At 36.6% G+C, this 15,268-nt stretch overlaps 1 protein-coding gene and 1 pseudogene across 4 annotated transcripts; both read left to right on the forward strand.

Annotated features, from left to right (window-relative positions):
- The first annotated feature begins 1,444 nt into the window (after window positions 1-1,444).
- On the forward strand, window positions 1,445-8,174 carry LOC147536143 (uncharacterized; annotated as a pseudogene). The gene is made up of 16 exons (XR_015226318.1): window positions 1,445-1,719; window positions 1,823-1,928; window positions 2,657-2,719; window positions 2,817-2,987; window positions 3,091-3,164; window positions 3,579-3,681; window positions 3,785-3,827; window positions 4,188-4,250; window positions 4,546-4,776; window positions 5,537-5,657; window positions 5,738-5,838; window positions 6,134-6,247; window positions 6,327-6,497; window positions 6,589-6,735; window positions 7,162-7,307; window positions 7,877-8,174. The product of XR_015226318.1 is annotated as an uncharacterized LOC147536143 (transcript).
- Window positions 8,175-10,126: 1,952 nt separating this feature from the next.
- Window positions 10,127-14,748, forward strand: LOC147536144 (transcription initiation factor IIA subunit 2). Of its 3 annotated transcripts, XM_086644533.1 has the most exons (6): window positions 10,330-10,504; window positions 10,657-10,741; window positions 11,853-12,637; window positions 12,788-12,943; window positions 13,043-13,093; window positions 14,396-14,748. In XM_086644533.1, the coding sequence occupies exons 4-6, from the start codon at window positions 12,815-12,817 to the stop codon at window positions 14,534-14,536; spliced, it is 321 nt and encodes a 106-aa protein (XP_086500659.1). In that variant the 5' UTR covers window positions 10,330-10,504; window positions 10,657-10,741; window positions 11,853-12,637; window positions 12,788-12,814; the 3' UTR covers window positions 14,537-14,748. The 3 variants fall into 3 exon arrangements, with proteins under 3 accessions (XP_086500662.1, XP_086500661.1, XP_086500659.1); XM_086644536.1 differs by lacking the exon at window positions 11,853-12,637 and having other exon boundaries at window positions 10,127-10,504; window positions 10,657-10,716; XM_086644535.1 differs by lacking the exon at window positions 11,853-12,637 and having other exon boundaries at window positions 10,306-10,504.
- Window positions 14,749-15,268: the final 520 nt, after the last annotated feature.

Raw genomic sequence — 15,268 nt, forward strand, 5'->3', positions numbered from 1 at the left:
TTCTAGAGATTCTATTATCTTTGTTTGATTTTCCTAAAAGTTAGATTTAAAATTTTGACTCGAGGTCTGAATTGACTCTGAACAGGAAAAATACAGAGAAAGATAAAGAAAAGAAAGGGAGACTGGAATTTGACGTGGACAACTAACATTGGCCTGACCTTATATTATCTGTCAAACAACATTTCGCGAAACATGGCCCTCCACGTTAAATTTCAACCAAAGCATGTGTAATAATTTCAAGCATCCTATCACTTCTTTTTGATTTTTTTTTTCTCTACGTTAAATTTGAAATGTGACTCGAGGTCTGAATTGACCAACAACGGGTAGCCACGTTAGTAAGTGCATCTACTCTACAATGAGGAGGTTCCAAGTTTGATCTCATAGAAGTAAAGATTCAGGAATATTGAACTTGGATATAAATAAAGTCGTTTTTGTGAGCTTTAGGCCATTTAGTCCGTAAGACTTCAGTCTATAATTTCGTCGGACCTTAGACCAGTGGTAATTCGACAGTTATCGTACTTATCACCAAAACCCCACCTCATTCAGAAGTACATAGTCCAGTTAAGTGGTGTACAAGCATTTACCAATTCAATGATGACAGGGGACTCCTTGGGCATACTCCCAGGTGTACTCCCCCTCACAACAAGAAGGCTATTGTGGTCTTTTCACAGTTTTGTCAGAATGAAAATACCAAAATAACCTTGTCATGTGAAGGGGAGTACACTTGGGAGTATCCCTAGCGAGTCCCCAATTCATTTCCCTTACCAATTAGAGTTATTTTCCTAATGGCCCCCTACTTTGTGACCAGCTTCCCGCCTGGCCCCCTACTTTACAAGAAATACCCATATGGGCCCCTTCCGTTATAACACCGTCACTCTCTCTCCTCCATCATGTTTTCTCTCTCTGCCAACTCACACCACATCATCTGTTACGCCACCTCATCACCTTCTCCGGCAGAGGTCGCTGGCCGGCCAAATTTCCGGCCGACGACCTTCAATTTTTTTTCTCTCTCTCTCTAAAAAATAATTTTTTTTTATTTCTTCTCACATCTCTCTCTCTCTCTAAACTCCGGCGAAGGGGGTTTCCCTTCGCCGGAGCTGTTCGTGATGAAAAATGAGGACTTGAAGGGGGAAACCCCCTTCGCCGGAGTTTAGAGAGAGAGAGAGATGTGAGAAGAAATAAAAAAAAAAATTATTTTTTAGAGAGAGAGAAAAAAAATTGAAGGTCGCCGGCCGGAAATTTGGCCGGCCGGCGACCTCTGCCGGAGAAGGTGATGAGGTGGCGTAATAGATGATGTGGCGTGAGTTGGCAGAGAGAGAAAACATGATGGAGGAGAGAGAGTGACGGTGTTATAACGGAAGGGGCCCATATGGGTATTTCTTGTAAAGTAGGGGGCCAGGCGGGAAGCTGGTCACAAAGTAGGGGGCCATTAGGGAAATAACCCTACCAATTACCCCATCCTCTTCAAGTCCTCATTTTTCTACCAAAACTATTTCCCTCCATAATTTGTTCTAAAACTACCCTAATACCAGATGATGTGATAACTCTAATGTTGATTCCCCAATTTCCCCAATCACCCTCTTCTAGGGTTTCTATTTTCTTCTACTTTTGGGGGTAAAAATCGTGGATTTTGGGTAGTACACTAGCTTTGGAAAATGAAAGAGATTCCAGATTTATTGTCACTGTGTTTGGATTCAACTGCATCAGAAATCATCCATGGTACTTTATAACTATTCTAATTAATGACTGTTTATTATTTTGGTAAAGCTTCAATTTTGCTACCCAATTATCTAATTAACCTATTTTTTTTTTTGCTTCCCAGGTGATCAAAGATATTTGCAAAACGTATTTGAACTCCCCACTGACTTGTTTGATTGCTTGGTTATGCGTTTACCTCCTTTAGGTTTGCAGAAATTGCATCAACAAATGTTAGTTTTTAATTCCATGTATTTTGATGTTTCCCTGTTTGTGATTATAATTGCAAAAAATGGCAGATTGGAGGGTCTTTTAACTATGTTTTGAATTAGTCTGCTGCTAAAAAGAGTTAGAATTTGGTTGAGATATGAGTTTAGATTGTGGATTTGAATGTTATTGAGTTATCAGATATCTAATGTACCTCAAGTAAGAAGATTAGGATGGGATATGTGAATTACGGGTCGGAAATCAGTATATGCTTTGTGAAAGTGTGATCGTCGAATGGATAGCATATAATATAATAAACAAGGGTTACTCGAATTACGTCTCAATAGAACAATGGGTTGTTGATATCGGCCTGCAAGGGAGAAGTAAGGAAGTAATCGTAAATCTATTATTTACCGAAACATCATACATGCTCGTACTTTTTACTTTTTTCCATTGGTTTCAGGTTCAAAGTATATTTCTTTTAGCTGGTGGAACTTGTATTTTTATATACTATATATCACACGTTTTGTTAGTTTCACCTTTAGCAATACTTCAAGGTTACCTGGAAAGCATCAGAAAATCATTGTTCTTTTCAACTCCAAATGTGATTCAATGTTTGAATGTGATTCCGTTTTAAGTATGTGTTCTTGTTTGTTGATGCGAGTCGGCAGTAGAAGCCAGCAAAAGTTCCATAAGAATTCATATACATGTTCTTGGGGAGATTGTAATCGTTCTCGTTCTTTTTCTTCAACAGGTCATTCAAGCATTTTGATGAATCTACAGTTGATGGCATCAAGGACGGAAAGAAACGTGGAAGGTTTGGCACTGAATCATGATGAACGTCTTTCGGTACTTATTGTGTGTATATATATATATTCTTCTACCACTTCTCTCATTCAAACACTGATTTCCAGATATTGTGCCTTCAATTCAACTTGGAAGTCATTATTTGAGTTACGATGGCCTGACGGTTTCAGGCAGGCTCAACCAGTTGATCAATTGACAAAGCAAACTCTGCCAGATTTTGAGCTCACTAGTTTTAGTGGTGACTGGCAACAGATGTACTGGGAAACACATCTACAGAAGTATGTTTCTTTTTCTTGAAACTATGATTCAAGGTCATGTTCTCTTTTTCGCAATTTTTGAGTTACTATTGAATAACCTGCTTCTATTTGTTTGAAACGACAGTTGCTTAGATAAATCGGCGGAGGCTGCACTACTTCCATCTTTTGATGGCTGTCTCGGTGAAATAACACTTCCAGGTAAAGCTATAGCTAACTTCTTTAGTATGTGGTGACGTATGTTGATGATCTCTACTTCTAGCATACTTTCTTATTGCATGTATTATACGTTCTTTTCACAATATTTTATGCCAAAAGATGGTCTACTGTTTTTCTAGAAGCGATGACAAAGAGATAAACTGTAGTATTATTTTCTTCCAACATTAAGTGGTTAAGTTGTTATTGCCACGATCTCGCTGTAGCCATTGGTCAAGGAAGGTTATGATAGAGCAAGCATGATAGAAAGAAGAAAACAATAAAGACACGATGAATCAGTGGAGACTGCTGTTTATATTTAACATCATAATGATATTAATTCTCTAACTTCTCGATATTTTCTTCGCATTGAATTAGTTAAAATGAACTTATTTATCTTATCTTTCTTGATTTGCACAGACACTATTCTGAAATCTATTGGCTATACAAGATGCCAATGTCATACAACTCGTGCCTACTCAAAGCTATCCTACCATTGCCATGAATTTGGGTGCTACGCCAGGTGATAGCATTCATAAGCATCGTATCTTACACTTCATACACTGAATTGGCTTGATCTCCCCTTTCTTTTCTAATACTTGTTTATTGTTTTTCTCTCCTTCCAGATGCTTGAGACTTCAAAATGTGCTTTGTGTTCCCGAGATATCTGTAAGTACAGCATTAGAGATATAGAAGGCAATTAATTATGTCTTAGTTATTTAGCATTAGATACAGTAAGACCCTCGCCCTGGAAATTCGATCAGACTTCCTTTTTGTTATTGAAGTCCATTCAACGTATTTGCTATTACTTGTTGGATGTCTAGAACTTGGGAAACTTGCAAATAAGTATATTGATTATGGACTCCAATGATTTCAATATTGAGCATCTTGTTACTTTTCCAGTTAAACCCGAAAAATAACGTATAAGAAATGCCTACGTGAACCCTTAATCATTATTTCAATTGTTGAGTATGTTTGTAGATACTTTCCTTCATCATTTACTTGAACTGACGACTTTATAATTAACAGAGATTATTAAGGTACAGCAAGCTAAGAAGCTTGGCCATACGGGGGATCAAATCCGAAGAACATGTAAGTATTACATCTTTTCATGGATATTTGTGCTCATAGACATTAGGAACTCGGACAATAGAAACCCATAATTGTGCAATCATTTTTTCGTTTCAGTTGGAAAACATGAGCTTCTTCTTTCTATTTTTCTTCATTTATTTCTCGTTGACAAAAGAACATGGCATGAAAATCTTATGACTCGCTTTCGCTCACTATGTCATCAATAAGTAGTTTTTGCCTATCAGTATGTCAACAAGTCAACTTGCCGACTAACAATTTGGGATTGAAATTAAAAATTCGATTGACTTCGGCACAGGTCAATGGGACATGCAAGCTTCTGAAACAGAACAGTGATGCATTGTCATCACTTGAGTTCATATAACTGCAAGTTTTCATCACCTGTAATCGATGCAATTTGTAATTCTTTATACGTTGATGGGATTCAAACACATGGGATTCAGTACTTCTCACTAAAAGCATCAAGTGTTCTTGAAAACATTGATGTCTCTTTACCATCGGGACTCGTATCTTTTCTTTCCTCGGGAAGGTATAAACTGTTATTCTGGCATTACACATATTGGTTCATCAAATTGCTGTAGTTATCTGTCTAATCAACTTAAGTATTAATCAATAAATAGCCGAATAATTTTACCTTCGGAGAGGTTTCTTACCATGATATTATAGAGTTGCAGAGAGGTTCTAATATGTTTCTTCTTTCGTGACGCGAGTTTGGGGTTTATAGAGCTGTTAAATATTGCTTCTGTTACAATTAAAACTGCAGGAAAAATATACGGTTAATTATTGACTGTGAAGACTTGAAATATCAATATCTAAATCTCTCTTCTCCACAACTGATTTGACTCTTAATACAGGAACTTGAAGCATACTAACCAACCCCAAAAACACAGGAAATGTGGATTCAGGATCTTATTGTTTCATATAAATATGTTGTATGAAAAACCAAGTAATTGATGGTTAGAATGAAAAAGAAAAAGAGAACCGGGGAGAGAATAAATTATAATGTATAACTACAAATATTTAATAAGGACAAGATATTATTTTATTTTCTTGAAACGAATGGATTTTATTAAATTTAAGGGTGGAAAAAAAATACATTCTATTTTCTGTGTTAGCCTTCCAAGTGGTCGTAGATTCGTAATTTTTCGTTGTAAAAACTGGCTTGCAACTATATGCTTGATATAAGTCTCCCTGAGGAAACTACTGTATTTTCAGCACATTGAATCAAGTATTGTGTTAATCTTTCAATTATTTCTATCGGCCATTGAAACAAGTATTTCTGGTATTAGGTCCTTGTGTTTCTTACGCTTTTCCGATAATCGCCTAGGCCCAAGTTTTGCAAAGATGGTTTTTGATACCCTTCTTGATGCTTCATCTGGTCTCTCTATTCTTGACCTATCTGACAACAATGTAAGTTTTGCATTCCTGCTCAGTGATTATTGCATTTTACTAATTGTAGCAGTAAGAAATACCATATATGATCCTTGCAGATTGCAGGTTGGCTTCCTAGTGCTAACAGAAATTTCTCGAACTGCTTGCTATCAGTAGGAACAAGCAAGTCATTGCGGTCTTTGTGTGTGCTTAATCTTCGGTATTTGACTCTGCCTTTCATTTCCTCCTAGGTAGTACTTTTTTTTTCAAGTCAGACTTGAAATTTCACTTTAGGTCTGAATTGACTTGAGTCTATTTCAGACTGTTTGTTTTTGTCCGACTTGGGATGTCTGACCCGTCCAAATGACTGATTTTGGTCGATTTGGGTTAATTTGATTTAGATTATTCAGATTCAGACAATGAGAAGGCTAAGAAAGACCACCTTAGTTTTGTTTTGTTTTGTTTCTTGGGAAATTTGATTGAAGATATTGACAAAAAAATTGATCTGACATCAGGGGGAATAACTTGCGCAAGGATGATATAAACGGTCTTAGATATACTTTACACCAGATGCCTAACTTGAAAAGCTTGGATTTAAGTGAAAATCCTATCGGTGATGATGGAATTAGGTTAGTTGTTCTTGTTCCTCTAACCTATCTTTACATTTGTAGGCCAGACGTTTCAACAATATTAATCGTTTTTTTGCAGAAATCTGATCCCATATTTTGTTGAGGCGTCTGAAAAAGATTCTCCTTTATCTGATGTAAAGATAGAGAATTGTGACCTCTCATATGATGGAGTAACTGAACTTCTGGAAAACCTTTCGACGTTGAAGAAAGTATTAGATTCTCTCTCTATTGCAGATAACGATCTTGGGAGGTACTTCAATTTCGGCCCTAAATGAGTTTTATGTTGCTTCTCATTTTAAAGTTCATTTTGAAATATTGATCTTAATTTCACTTTGGTTCAGGCAAGTAGCCGAACCGTTGGCGAAGTGTTTGGGTGCATCATACATTAGTTCACTCAATATTGAAGAAATTGGGCTTGGGCCTTCGGGCTTCTGTGAACTCTGCGGTAAACTACCGAAGGAGATGAAACTTTCCAACATCAACATAAGGTTGTTATTCAATATCTAATATCTAGTGACTCTAGTCCATTTGTGACGTTTAGGATTATGAAAGTTCTACCAATATCATCTCTTTACTGGCCCCAATTCCACCTCCTCTAATCTTTGGCCCTTGCTTGTTGGGCCGATTTGGCGAGATCCAAAAATGAAACGAAATTCATATCTCAAACGGTTGGACAAGCTAGGCACGATTGGGTCATCTAGGGGTACTTTATCAATAGCTTTGTTTTTAGATGCTATAATCTTCCTACCTTTTCCAAAAGTTTTCATAAAATGTTGTTACCCACTTTCTTCACTTTCACTCAATATGCATTATTTCAACTTTAGAATGCTCTTTTGCTTATAGCTAAATATGAACTTTTTCCGAACTCGAACTTAATTGCTTCTGGGATACTAACATGTCATTATCTTTGACAGCAAGAACCGAGGTGGAATTGAAGCTGCAAAGTTCATTGTGGAACTCATCTCAAGGGCTCCCCAACTTATCAGAATCAATGCGGCGTATAATTTTATGCCTTCAGAATCTTTGGAATTTATACGTTCTGCACTGAAGCTTTCGAAAGGTACATTTCTACGTACAAACTGCTGTATAATTTTATGCCTTCAGAATCATTGGAATTTATATGTATAGGACCACTACGCTATGATACCAACATGAGCCTTTGCGTTAAACTCAGACAATTTGGGATGTTCGCTAGTTCACTATCTGTTATTTCGGAGTCATCCGCTACCCAATCCGAAGTATTTGGTTAATAGAACTTCTTTCTTCTTCCCCATCTCCGACTACCACCTCTGACCACCACCATTTCTCTCCTTATTCACTAAAGAGCTCCTACTATGTGTAGGAAAGCTCTTTTCACCACCAATTTTGCATTTCAATTTGACAACTCCAAACTCTCGTGTCTATTTTGCTTCACTCACATTTTTAGCTGCACGACCTAGTGGGAAGCCATAGTGGTGGGCGAGAAGCCAGCCCCTGGCCGCTATGTCGTGTTAGCAGAACGTGACTGTGCCTGCTTGTTGTAACCAGGACACTTTTAGGGTGACGATACTTTAATTACTCGTACTCTGAACTTCATTGAATAAAAATGAAGAAACATCTTGAACTAATTATACTTGTTATTTTGTGCAGGTAGATTAGAAGAGCTTGACTTAACAGGAAATTCTGGGTGTTACCAACCATCTCATACTTCCATTTTAGCCGAGTTTCAATATCGTGGAAGACCTATTATGATTCTTCCATCGCCTGTCACCTTTGTTCCTTATGACGATGATCCGTAGATGAAATGATCGTTAAGTACTTCCTCATTGTTTTGATAGTTTATTCGCCTAAATTATTATCTTTTATCTGTATCTGTATCTTTCCCTTTCTTTTTGAATCCTCAATCAAATACTTTGTTGATCAATTTTATGGGAAAAATTCTTATAAATCTCTGAATATCTTGAATTGTTTTAATTGGGGTCGTCATAAAAAATGTTTCGTGTCTATTATGATCTCCTGGTATGTTATCGGATCACTCAAAAGATAAAATGTCAAATTTTGAATTAAATTTTAGACAAGATTGGCTCAACTTTTTTTCTTAATCAGCTGGAAAATTGGTATTATGCTAGCATCTCCATATATTCTATCAAACATTCCAAGTCCTAGTTGTAAGTGTTAATGAATATTCTCTTTCCTAACTGTCACTATAGTGACACTCTAAATTTTCTTTTAATCTCCAATGAAGATCTCTAAATTACCTTTTTTTTTTTTGATGAAATTAGGCAGTTGCCTTGTTTTATTAATTGACCGAAGAGTCTAAGCGAGCCTTATCAATAACCACTTGACTCAAAATACAAATAGGAGATTGAGTTAACTCCTCGTTGATTACATGATTCGAATTAAAAATAGATTGCGCTAAAAAATGTGCAACTTTGTTTGCTTCTCTTAAACAATGTGTGAAGATGCAATTTTGTAGATGTAGCGCTTTCTTCTTGATCTCCATTATAAATGGCCTAATCTTCCACGGCATGTTATCTTCTTTTGATTTGCAAGCTTCCATAACAGTTAGAGCATCACCCTCCACTAAGAAATGGTATTGATGTAAATCTGATACTATTTTCATTGCTAGTGTAGCAGCTTTTGTTTCGGCTTACATCGCTGATGAAGCTATAGTTAACTTTGTTAAAGCCAACACGAACTCACCTTTTGCATTTCTACAAACTGCGGCTAGCGCTGCTTTTCCATTTTTATAAGCTGCATCAAAGTTTATTTTTAATTTTTCTGTTGGTGGCGGTAGCCAATATCGAATAGGCTCCCTTCAATCTTCTTCTTTATCTGGATCTGATTCTTTCTTTGCTTTTAAGTATTCCTGAGAAGTGTATAGAGCACTTTGTATAATGGAGTAACTATCCGGCATCACCCCGTCGAATATACACTTGTTCCTTGCTTTCCACAACTCCCATAACACATATAATCTTACCGCCACAGTTTCTTCTCCTTCTTCACCCTCGAACCACCTACATATTATGTTTCTAATTTGAGTGTCACCTTCTAATCTTTGATTCAGTGGATAATTCATCCATGTTTCCCTTGCTAGTCTACATCGACGAAAGATATGGTCGATGTCCTCCTCCATATTGCAAATTGAGCAAACTGTCGAAACTTGATAGTTAAATCGGAGAGCTCTTTTCTTCGTTGGAAGGGCATCATTTAATAACCTCCATATAAAAAACTTCACTCGAGGGATTACATCCACTTTAGTCCAGATTTTTCTCCAACACATATTATTTGGTAATTCCAAATATTGTGATGAAGATGGTATACTTTTTAGCAGGGAATTGTACATGGATTTTGAAGTAAATTCGCCCTTCTCTGTAAACACTCATATTAGTTTGTCACTCTCAATTACCTCTATTTAATACGTATGTCACTCTCAAATTACATAGAGTTTTTAGAGTGTCTCTCTTGAGAGTCTCTATTAATAAATGTTTCACATCATCATAGAGTCTAGTAGAGTGTCCCATTGGAGAAGCTTTTTTAATAAAATATCGACAAATCTTAAGTGGCACTAAGTTTTAGAGGTTGAGTATTCCATACTTCCATTGGAGATGTTTTAAATTGATTTGTATGTGAGATCTAACTTATGTTTTAAGAACATAACTTGTTGACTCGATTCGGTAGAGACTTCGAATCAAATCAGACTCCAGAAAAGAAACATGTGGATTCTAATCAAATTTCAGATCTATCTTGGAAAAAAGATAGCCTAAAGTTCGTATTACAATCTACATAATAAAACACAAAGAAACAACTAACTGGAATAATATTTTTTTTGTTTTGTGGAAGCCATGGAAGGAGCCATGTTTGGGTATTTGACAAGCTATACTATTTTTTATTTATTCTGGGGAAGAAAAGTTTTGGGATGTTTCTATGTGTAATAGAGTGAATTTTTTTATTCAAAAATGATGCTATGCCCGGCGGTTTTCCCGGCCGAATCCCGGCGAGCCGAGTTGGCAGTCCAACCGGGCATAGCATCCTGAGTTGGCAGAGTGAAGAGGGTAGTTTTACATATTTTACAAATTGGTCCCTCAAGTTTTAAGCCTTTTGAGTTGAGTCCATTTTCAACTCAAAAGCAAAACACGGGATTTCACTCCCTCCATTCCCTCTTCCTCCAATAGCTAGGGCAAAACTTGATGCTATTCTCTAAAATCGATTTCAGCAGTTCAAAATCACTCGAGAAATACCTCTTCTTCACTCGATTCCAACCCCAGGCATCATCAGGTAAGTTCATCCACTCAAAATCGATTAACATAACTAGTAAAACCTAGTAAAATTCTAGGGTTTTTATTAGGTATTAGTTCTCAGGTTTTAGGTCTTCTTTTTCTTAGTTTCATTTGCTTGATTCTAAAAGGGTTATGCTCGAATCTTGACAGAACTAGGGTTTTGCTCGATTCCATCATCAGGGAATAAGAAGAACGAACTGGTCATCTCTGGTAAGCTTTCTCGCGGGTTTCTCTGGTAAGCCTACGTAAACACACTCATTTTGATTTGTTATTACTAATTTAGGGTTTTCATTTTGCATTTCTGTACATCGTTGTCTCATGTTCATCTAATCAGATAATCAAACAGAACTAGGGTTTTATTGGGTAGTAGTTTCAGTTTTTAGGACCAGTTCGTTCTTCTTTTTCTTAGTTTCAGGTTTCAATTGTCTGAATCAAATGGATCTAAAATCATCCCAAATCAGCCATTTAGACGAGACAGATAAAACCAAACATTATGAAATCTGATTATCTGACTCGAGTCAATAAAAACCTCACATCAGATTTCGGTCTGACTTAGCTAAAAAACACTACCATGAGTAACTTCCTGTTGTCGGTAACCGTCTCCACACTGTTAAGTTTAGTTTATAGAAACCAATCCAACAACTACTACCCATGAATGGAATCTTGAATTGCTAGATTAACTATTCTCAGAGGATATAGTATATAAAATCACCATTATCCCCTTAAATAATACAAGTGAAGACCAAATCCATTGGAACCCAACCAAGTCAGGAGTGTATACTGTGAAATCCATGTATAATATCTTCACTAGACATTAACAACCTGAATTGCAAGTGACAGATTTCTGATCTAAGTTATGGAAACTTGAATGCACTCCAAGAATTCAACTCTTCCTCTTGATATTGTCCAATAATTCGCTTCCAACAACTGAAGTCCTCTCAAGGTTCATAAATCTAGAATTTAGACTATGTGGGTCACATAATATTCAAACTAATCACTCGCATCACATATTTTTTGAATGGCCTTTTTCAAGGAATGTATGCTTTGCCTTACCCTTCGCTCTTTGTATTGATGTCTCTGGATAAGGAATATTACAACTCCTTGATCTACATCCTAACTACTTGGCGGGTAATCTGGAAAATCAGATGTGAAGTGCTATACCAAAAAAAGAAACCATCTATATTCCAGATTTATCACTGGAACACAAAGTCTAGCTTCAGCTCAACTTAACCACATTAGATCTCCAGTACAGCATGAACCTTATTCTACCATTAAAGAAATAGATTTCCCCACCACCAAACACAAAATCAAGTGCAATTTTGATGTTTCATTTACTAAAATTACAGAGGAGGCAGCAATAGGAATCGTCTTTCACGATTCTCGTGCTAATCGTATTGCAAGAAAATCATCCATATTCGCTGCAAAACAATAGATGAAGAGGACGCATTGGCGGAATTTCATGCTCTAGCAATGGCCAAAGACCTGAATTTTGGAACTCTAATACTGGAAGGAGACTCTAACAACATAATCAAAGCTATCAATGGTGATGAAAAGGCAGTTCATTAGACTAGCAGAAGTGTTATTAGATTAATGCGGTTTCTTCACAAGAATGGCATTTGGCTAGGCCAATCTTGATGATGAACTGTTAGTTGTTATCCCTCTTTTGTGTTAATGGAGCAGTTCACATATGTTATATGTGACTTTAAAAAGGTTAAGTTTTGTAGGCCCCATTCTTGGTATAAAGGCCCTTCTTGTGAATTCGGTACGAGTCCATCACATTTACAAAAATAGACTACTTGAGTGAATTTCGGTGGACTCGTACTGAATAATCTCTTGTGCATTTGGTGGGTTCTTACCGAATATTCTCTTGTGAATTCGGTGGACACGTATCGTATCCACAAAGAGGGGCCCTTTAAACAAGAACGGGTGCCCAATAAAACTTCCCTAAAAAGACTGGATGTAAAAATAGAGTACTGATTTAAACGGCCAAGATTCTTGCACACGAGATAATACGGTAGATCTGAAAACAGACAAGTGCATCCACCGCCTACAATTTTAGCTATAAAACCCTCTTTCTCTCTTTCCCCGACCATATAAAAGCTTCAACTCTCGCTCGCTTTCTCTCTGATCGGTATAATTTTTGAAAATTCCTTCTCCTCTTTCTTCTCTTTATCATCGATTTGTATTCAATTTCTTCTGATTTACATTAAAACTTTGTAGATATGATTTTATTTAACAATTAGGGTTTCGTTTTATTTAACAATTAGGGTTCCGTTTTCAGTTTTATCAAACATATCAAGATTCCGGAATGGCGACTTTTGAGCTTTACAGGAGGTCGACTATTGGTATGTGTTTAACAGAAACCCTAGATGAGATGGTTTCTAATTCAACTCTCAGTCCTGACCTTGCGATTCAAGTTCTTATCCAATTTGATAAGGTAATTTTCAATTTCTTAAATTATTTGTTCTTGAATTATTTGTTCTTGAATTAAAATGTTTCATAATATTTAGGTCTATTTTTTTGTGAATTTTATCAGTCAATGACAGAGGCTCTGGAAACCCAAGTTAAGAGCAAAGTTACCATCAAGGTGAGCTTTTTTGTATTCCTATGTTGAGTTTTATATAGGTTAGAGTTTCAGGATTCTTGGAGGCAAAGCTCTGACTAGCTGAGCATCCCCAATGCAAAACCTAAAAAAAAAAATCTTTAGCTTGGTTTGTCATATAGAGAAACTCACCTTTGGGAACTTCTCCAATGCAAAACTCCGGAACTCGAACTTTTGATTTGTGCCAGCAGACATTATATAAGGAGTTGAAGCGTGAAAGAACGATGAATCATATTTTACGAAAGAAAATTTGCCCAATTTTCTCTATTTCCTTACCACAGTCTGTAGCTGTGTGGGTAGTGTGGAGGTGAGCCTCCACTTGAGATGTGTTTCAAATTTTGGCGCTCGGCCACTGTCCTGAAAGCATTAGGAGGCCATTTTACTAGAGAAAATGATTGATTTCCCTGTAAAGTTGCTTTCACTCCAAAATTCCAATTGAGATTGTAGAGTATCCCACTTAGGGCATTAGGTTCACAATGGTAATAACGACCACTGGCTGTTATTTTCTCAAAATTTCTTGATATAAAGAAGGTCTCCACAATTTGGAAGGATAAGCTTACATGAAAAAAAAAAATTCTAGTCTATTTAGTGTACAATAGTATTGGTTGGAGTTGCTTTTCGTCGGTACTTCTCTTAAGGCTTGAAACATTATACTTCAGTCAGTCATTGTGGATTATGTATATACAAGTATACAACAATATACTTCCATGTAATAAGATCCCAAAAGGTTCATGTGCTAGTATCTGAAGACAGTGAACATGTGTATACATCTAAAATAATTTGGCTATTTCTCGTTAAAATTGACAGTTGCCAAGCAATACTGTTTTTTCTTGCTCAGTATCTATATGGGGTAAATCTGGTTAGAGTTTAGACGTTGCAACTACAAAACCATAAAAGTTTCACTGTCTCACTAGACATATTAGAGAACTCTCGGGCAATGTCTTTGAGATGGTGGGTTGTCTTCGGTGGCAAGTTTAATTCAGATTTACATAAATTCCCAGGATGTGATTACTAGAAGTTATTGGTCTGTGCACCTATGTAGGCCAAGATATTTCCCTATCAGATAATTCTTTCCACTCACCAGAGAAAAGAAATTCAACTGGAGACACTAGATTATGGTTATTTATTTGCCTCCACATTTGCTTATATTATATTGAAGAAGACAAGCTCAAACGTTCTAGATTGAAGCAGATCAAATGAGCAGTTCTCTCTGTCTAACCCTTCGCAAATTTTGTCAGATTGAAGCTAACTCTCTAATTTTTCGCGTACTGTCTTTCTATTTTACAGGGACATCTGCATACATACAGGTTTTGTGACAATGTATGGACCTTCATCTTACAGGATGCCTTGTTCAAGAACGAAGACTGTCAGGAGAACGTTGGTAGGGTAAAAATAGTAGCTTGTGACTCGAAGTTGCTCACACAATGAGTTGCTTCAAGAATTCAAGTAAAGAGAAACGAAATTCTTGCTGCAGTTTATCAATAGGTCTATAGAAGAGAGAGAGAGAGAGGTAGAGAACTGGTATTCTTGGAAATGATTCTCTGCCAAGAAATGGTTTTATACTCGGTAAAGAACTTTGTTGTTATTAGCATGTAATCACATTTTCTAAGTAAATTCATGAATCACGGTTCTTTTTTTCCCTTTTAGGGTTCTAATTCTATTAAACAGGCATAGACAATGTGATGTTAGAGCCTTCTCTGCAGCAGAAATCTAAAGAACTTCTTGATGCCCCATTTGTTGAGTTTCTATTATACCCCGTCCGGGTTTTATCTTGTTAGTCGTTTTAGAGGCGTATGTTTTGAAGTTGTGCTGGCGCAACTTTTCAAGTTGTTGATTGAATTACAGTTTCTAGCACATACGCCTCCAAAACTACTAGGGTACACACACTACCACGCTACTCCAACCTCCCAACCTCCACGGAATTAGTTCGTATTGGCCTTTATTAATCTCCAAAAAATAGGAGCCCTTGGCCTTTATTAATCTCCAAAAATAAATAGGAGCCCTTATTTTTTCTATTAGGGCGTATGATATAAAACTAGAGGTCAAAGTCATTTTTACAATCTAAGAGAAGAGAATAAAATAGCTCTTGGTTTAACTGAACAAGCAGATTAAAAATGATGATTAAAAGTGCTATCAATTTCGTTTATTTTATGTTCACTC

The sequence above is a fragment of the Eschscholzia californica genome, unplaced genomic scaffold (genome assembly GCF_041429995.1).
Source record: "Eschscholzia californica isolate CP2 unplaced genomic scaffold, dmEscCali1.0.p SCAF_5, whole genome shotgun sequence".
NCBI classification, from domain to species: domain Eukaryota; kingdom Viridiplantae; phylum Streptophyta; class Magnoliopsida; order Ranunculales; family Papaveraceae; genus Eschscholzia; species Eschscholzia californica.

Coding starts and splice junctions, on each gene's coding strand:
- LOC147536144 (XM_086644536.1), top strand. CDS start 12,815: ATGGCGACTTTTGAGCTTTACAGGAGGTCGACTATTGGTATGTGTTTA. Junction 12,944..13,042: donor TTCTTATCCAATTTGATAAG/GTAATTTTCAAT, acceptor GAATTTTATCAG/TCAATGACAGAGGCTCTGGA. Junction 13,094..14,395: donor AGAGCAAAGTTACCATCAAG/GTGAGCTTTTTT, acceptor TCTATTTTACAG/GGACATCTGCATACATACAG.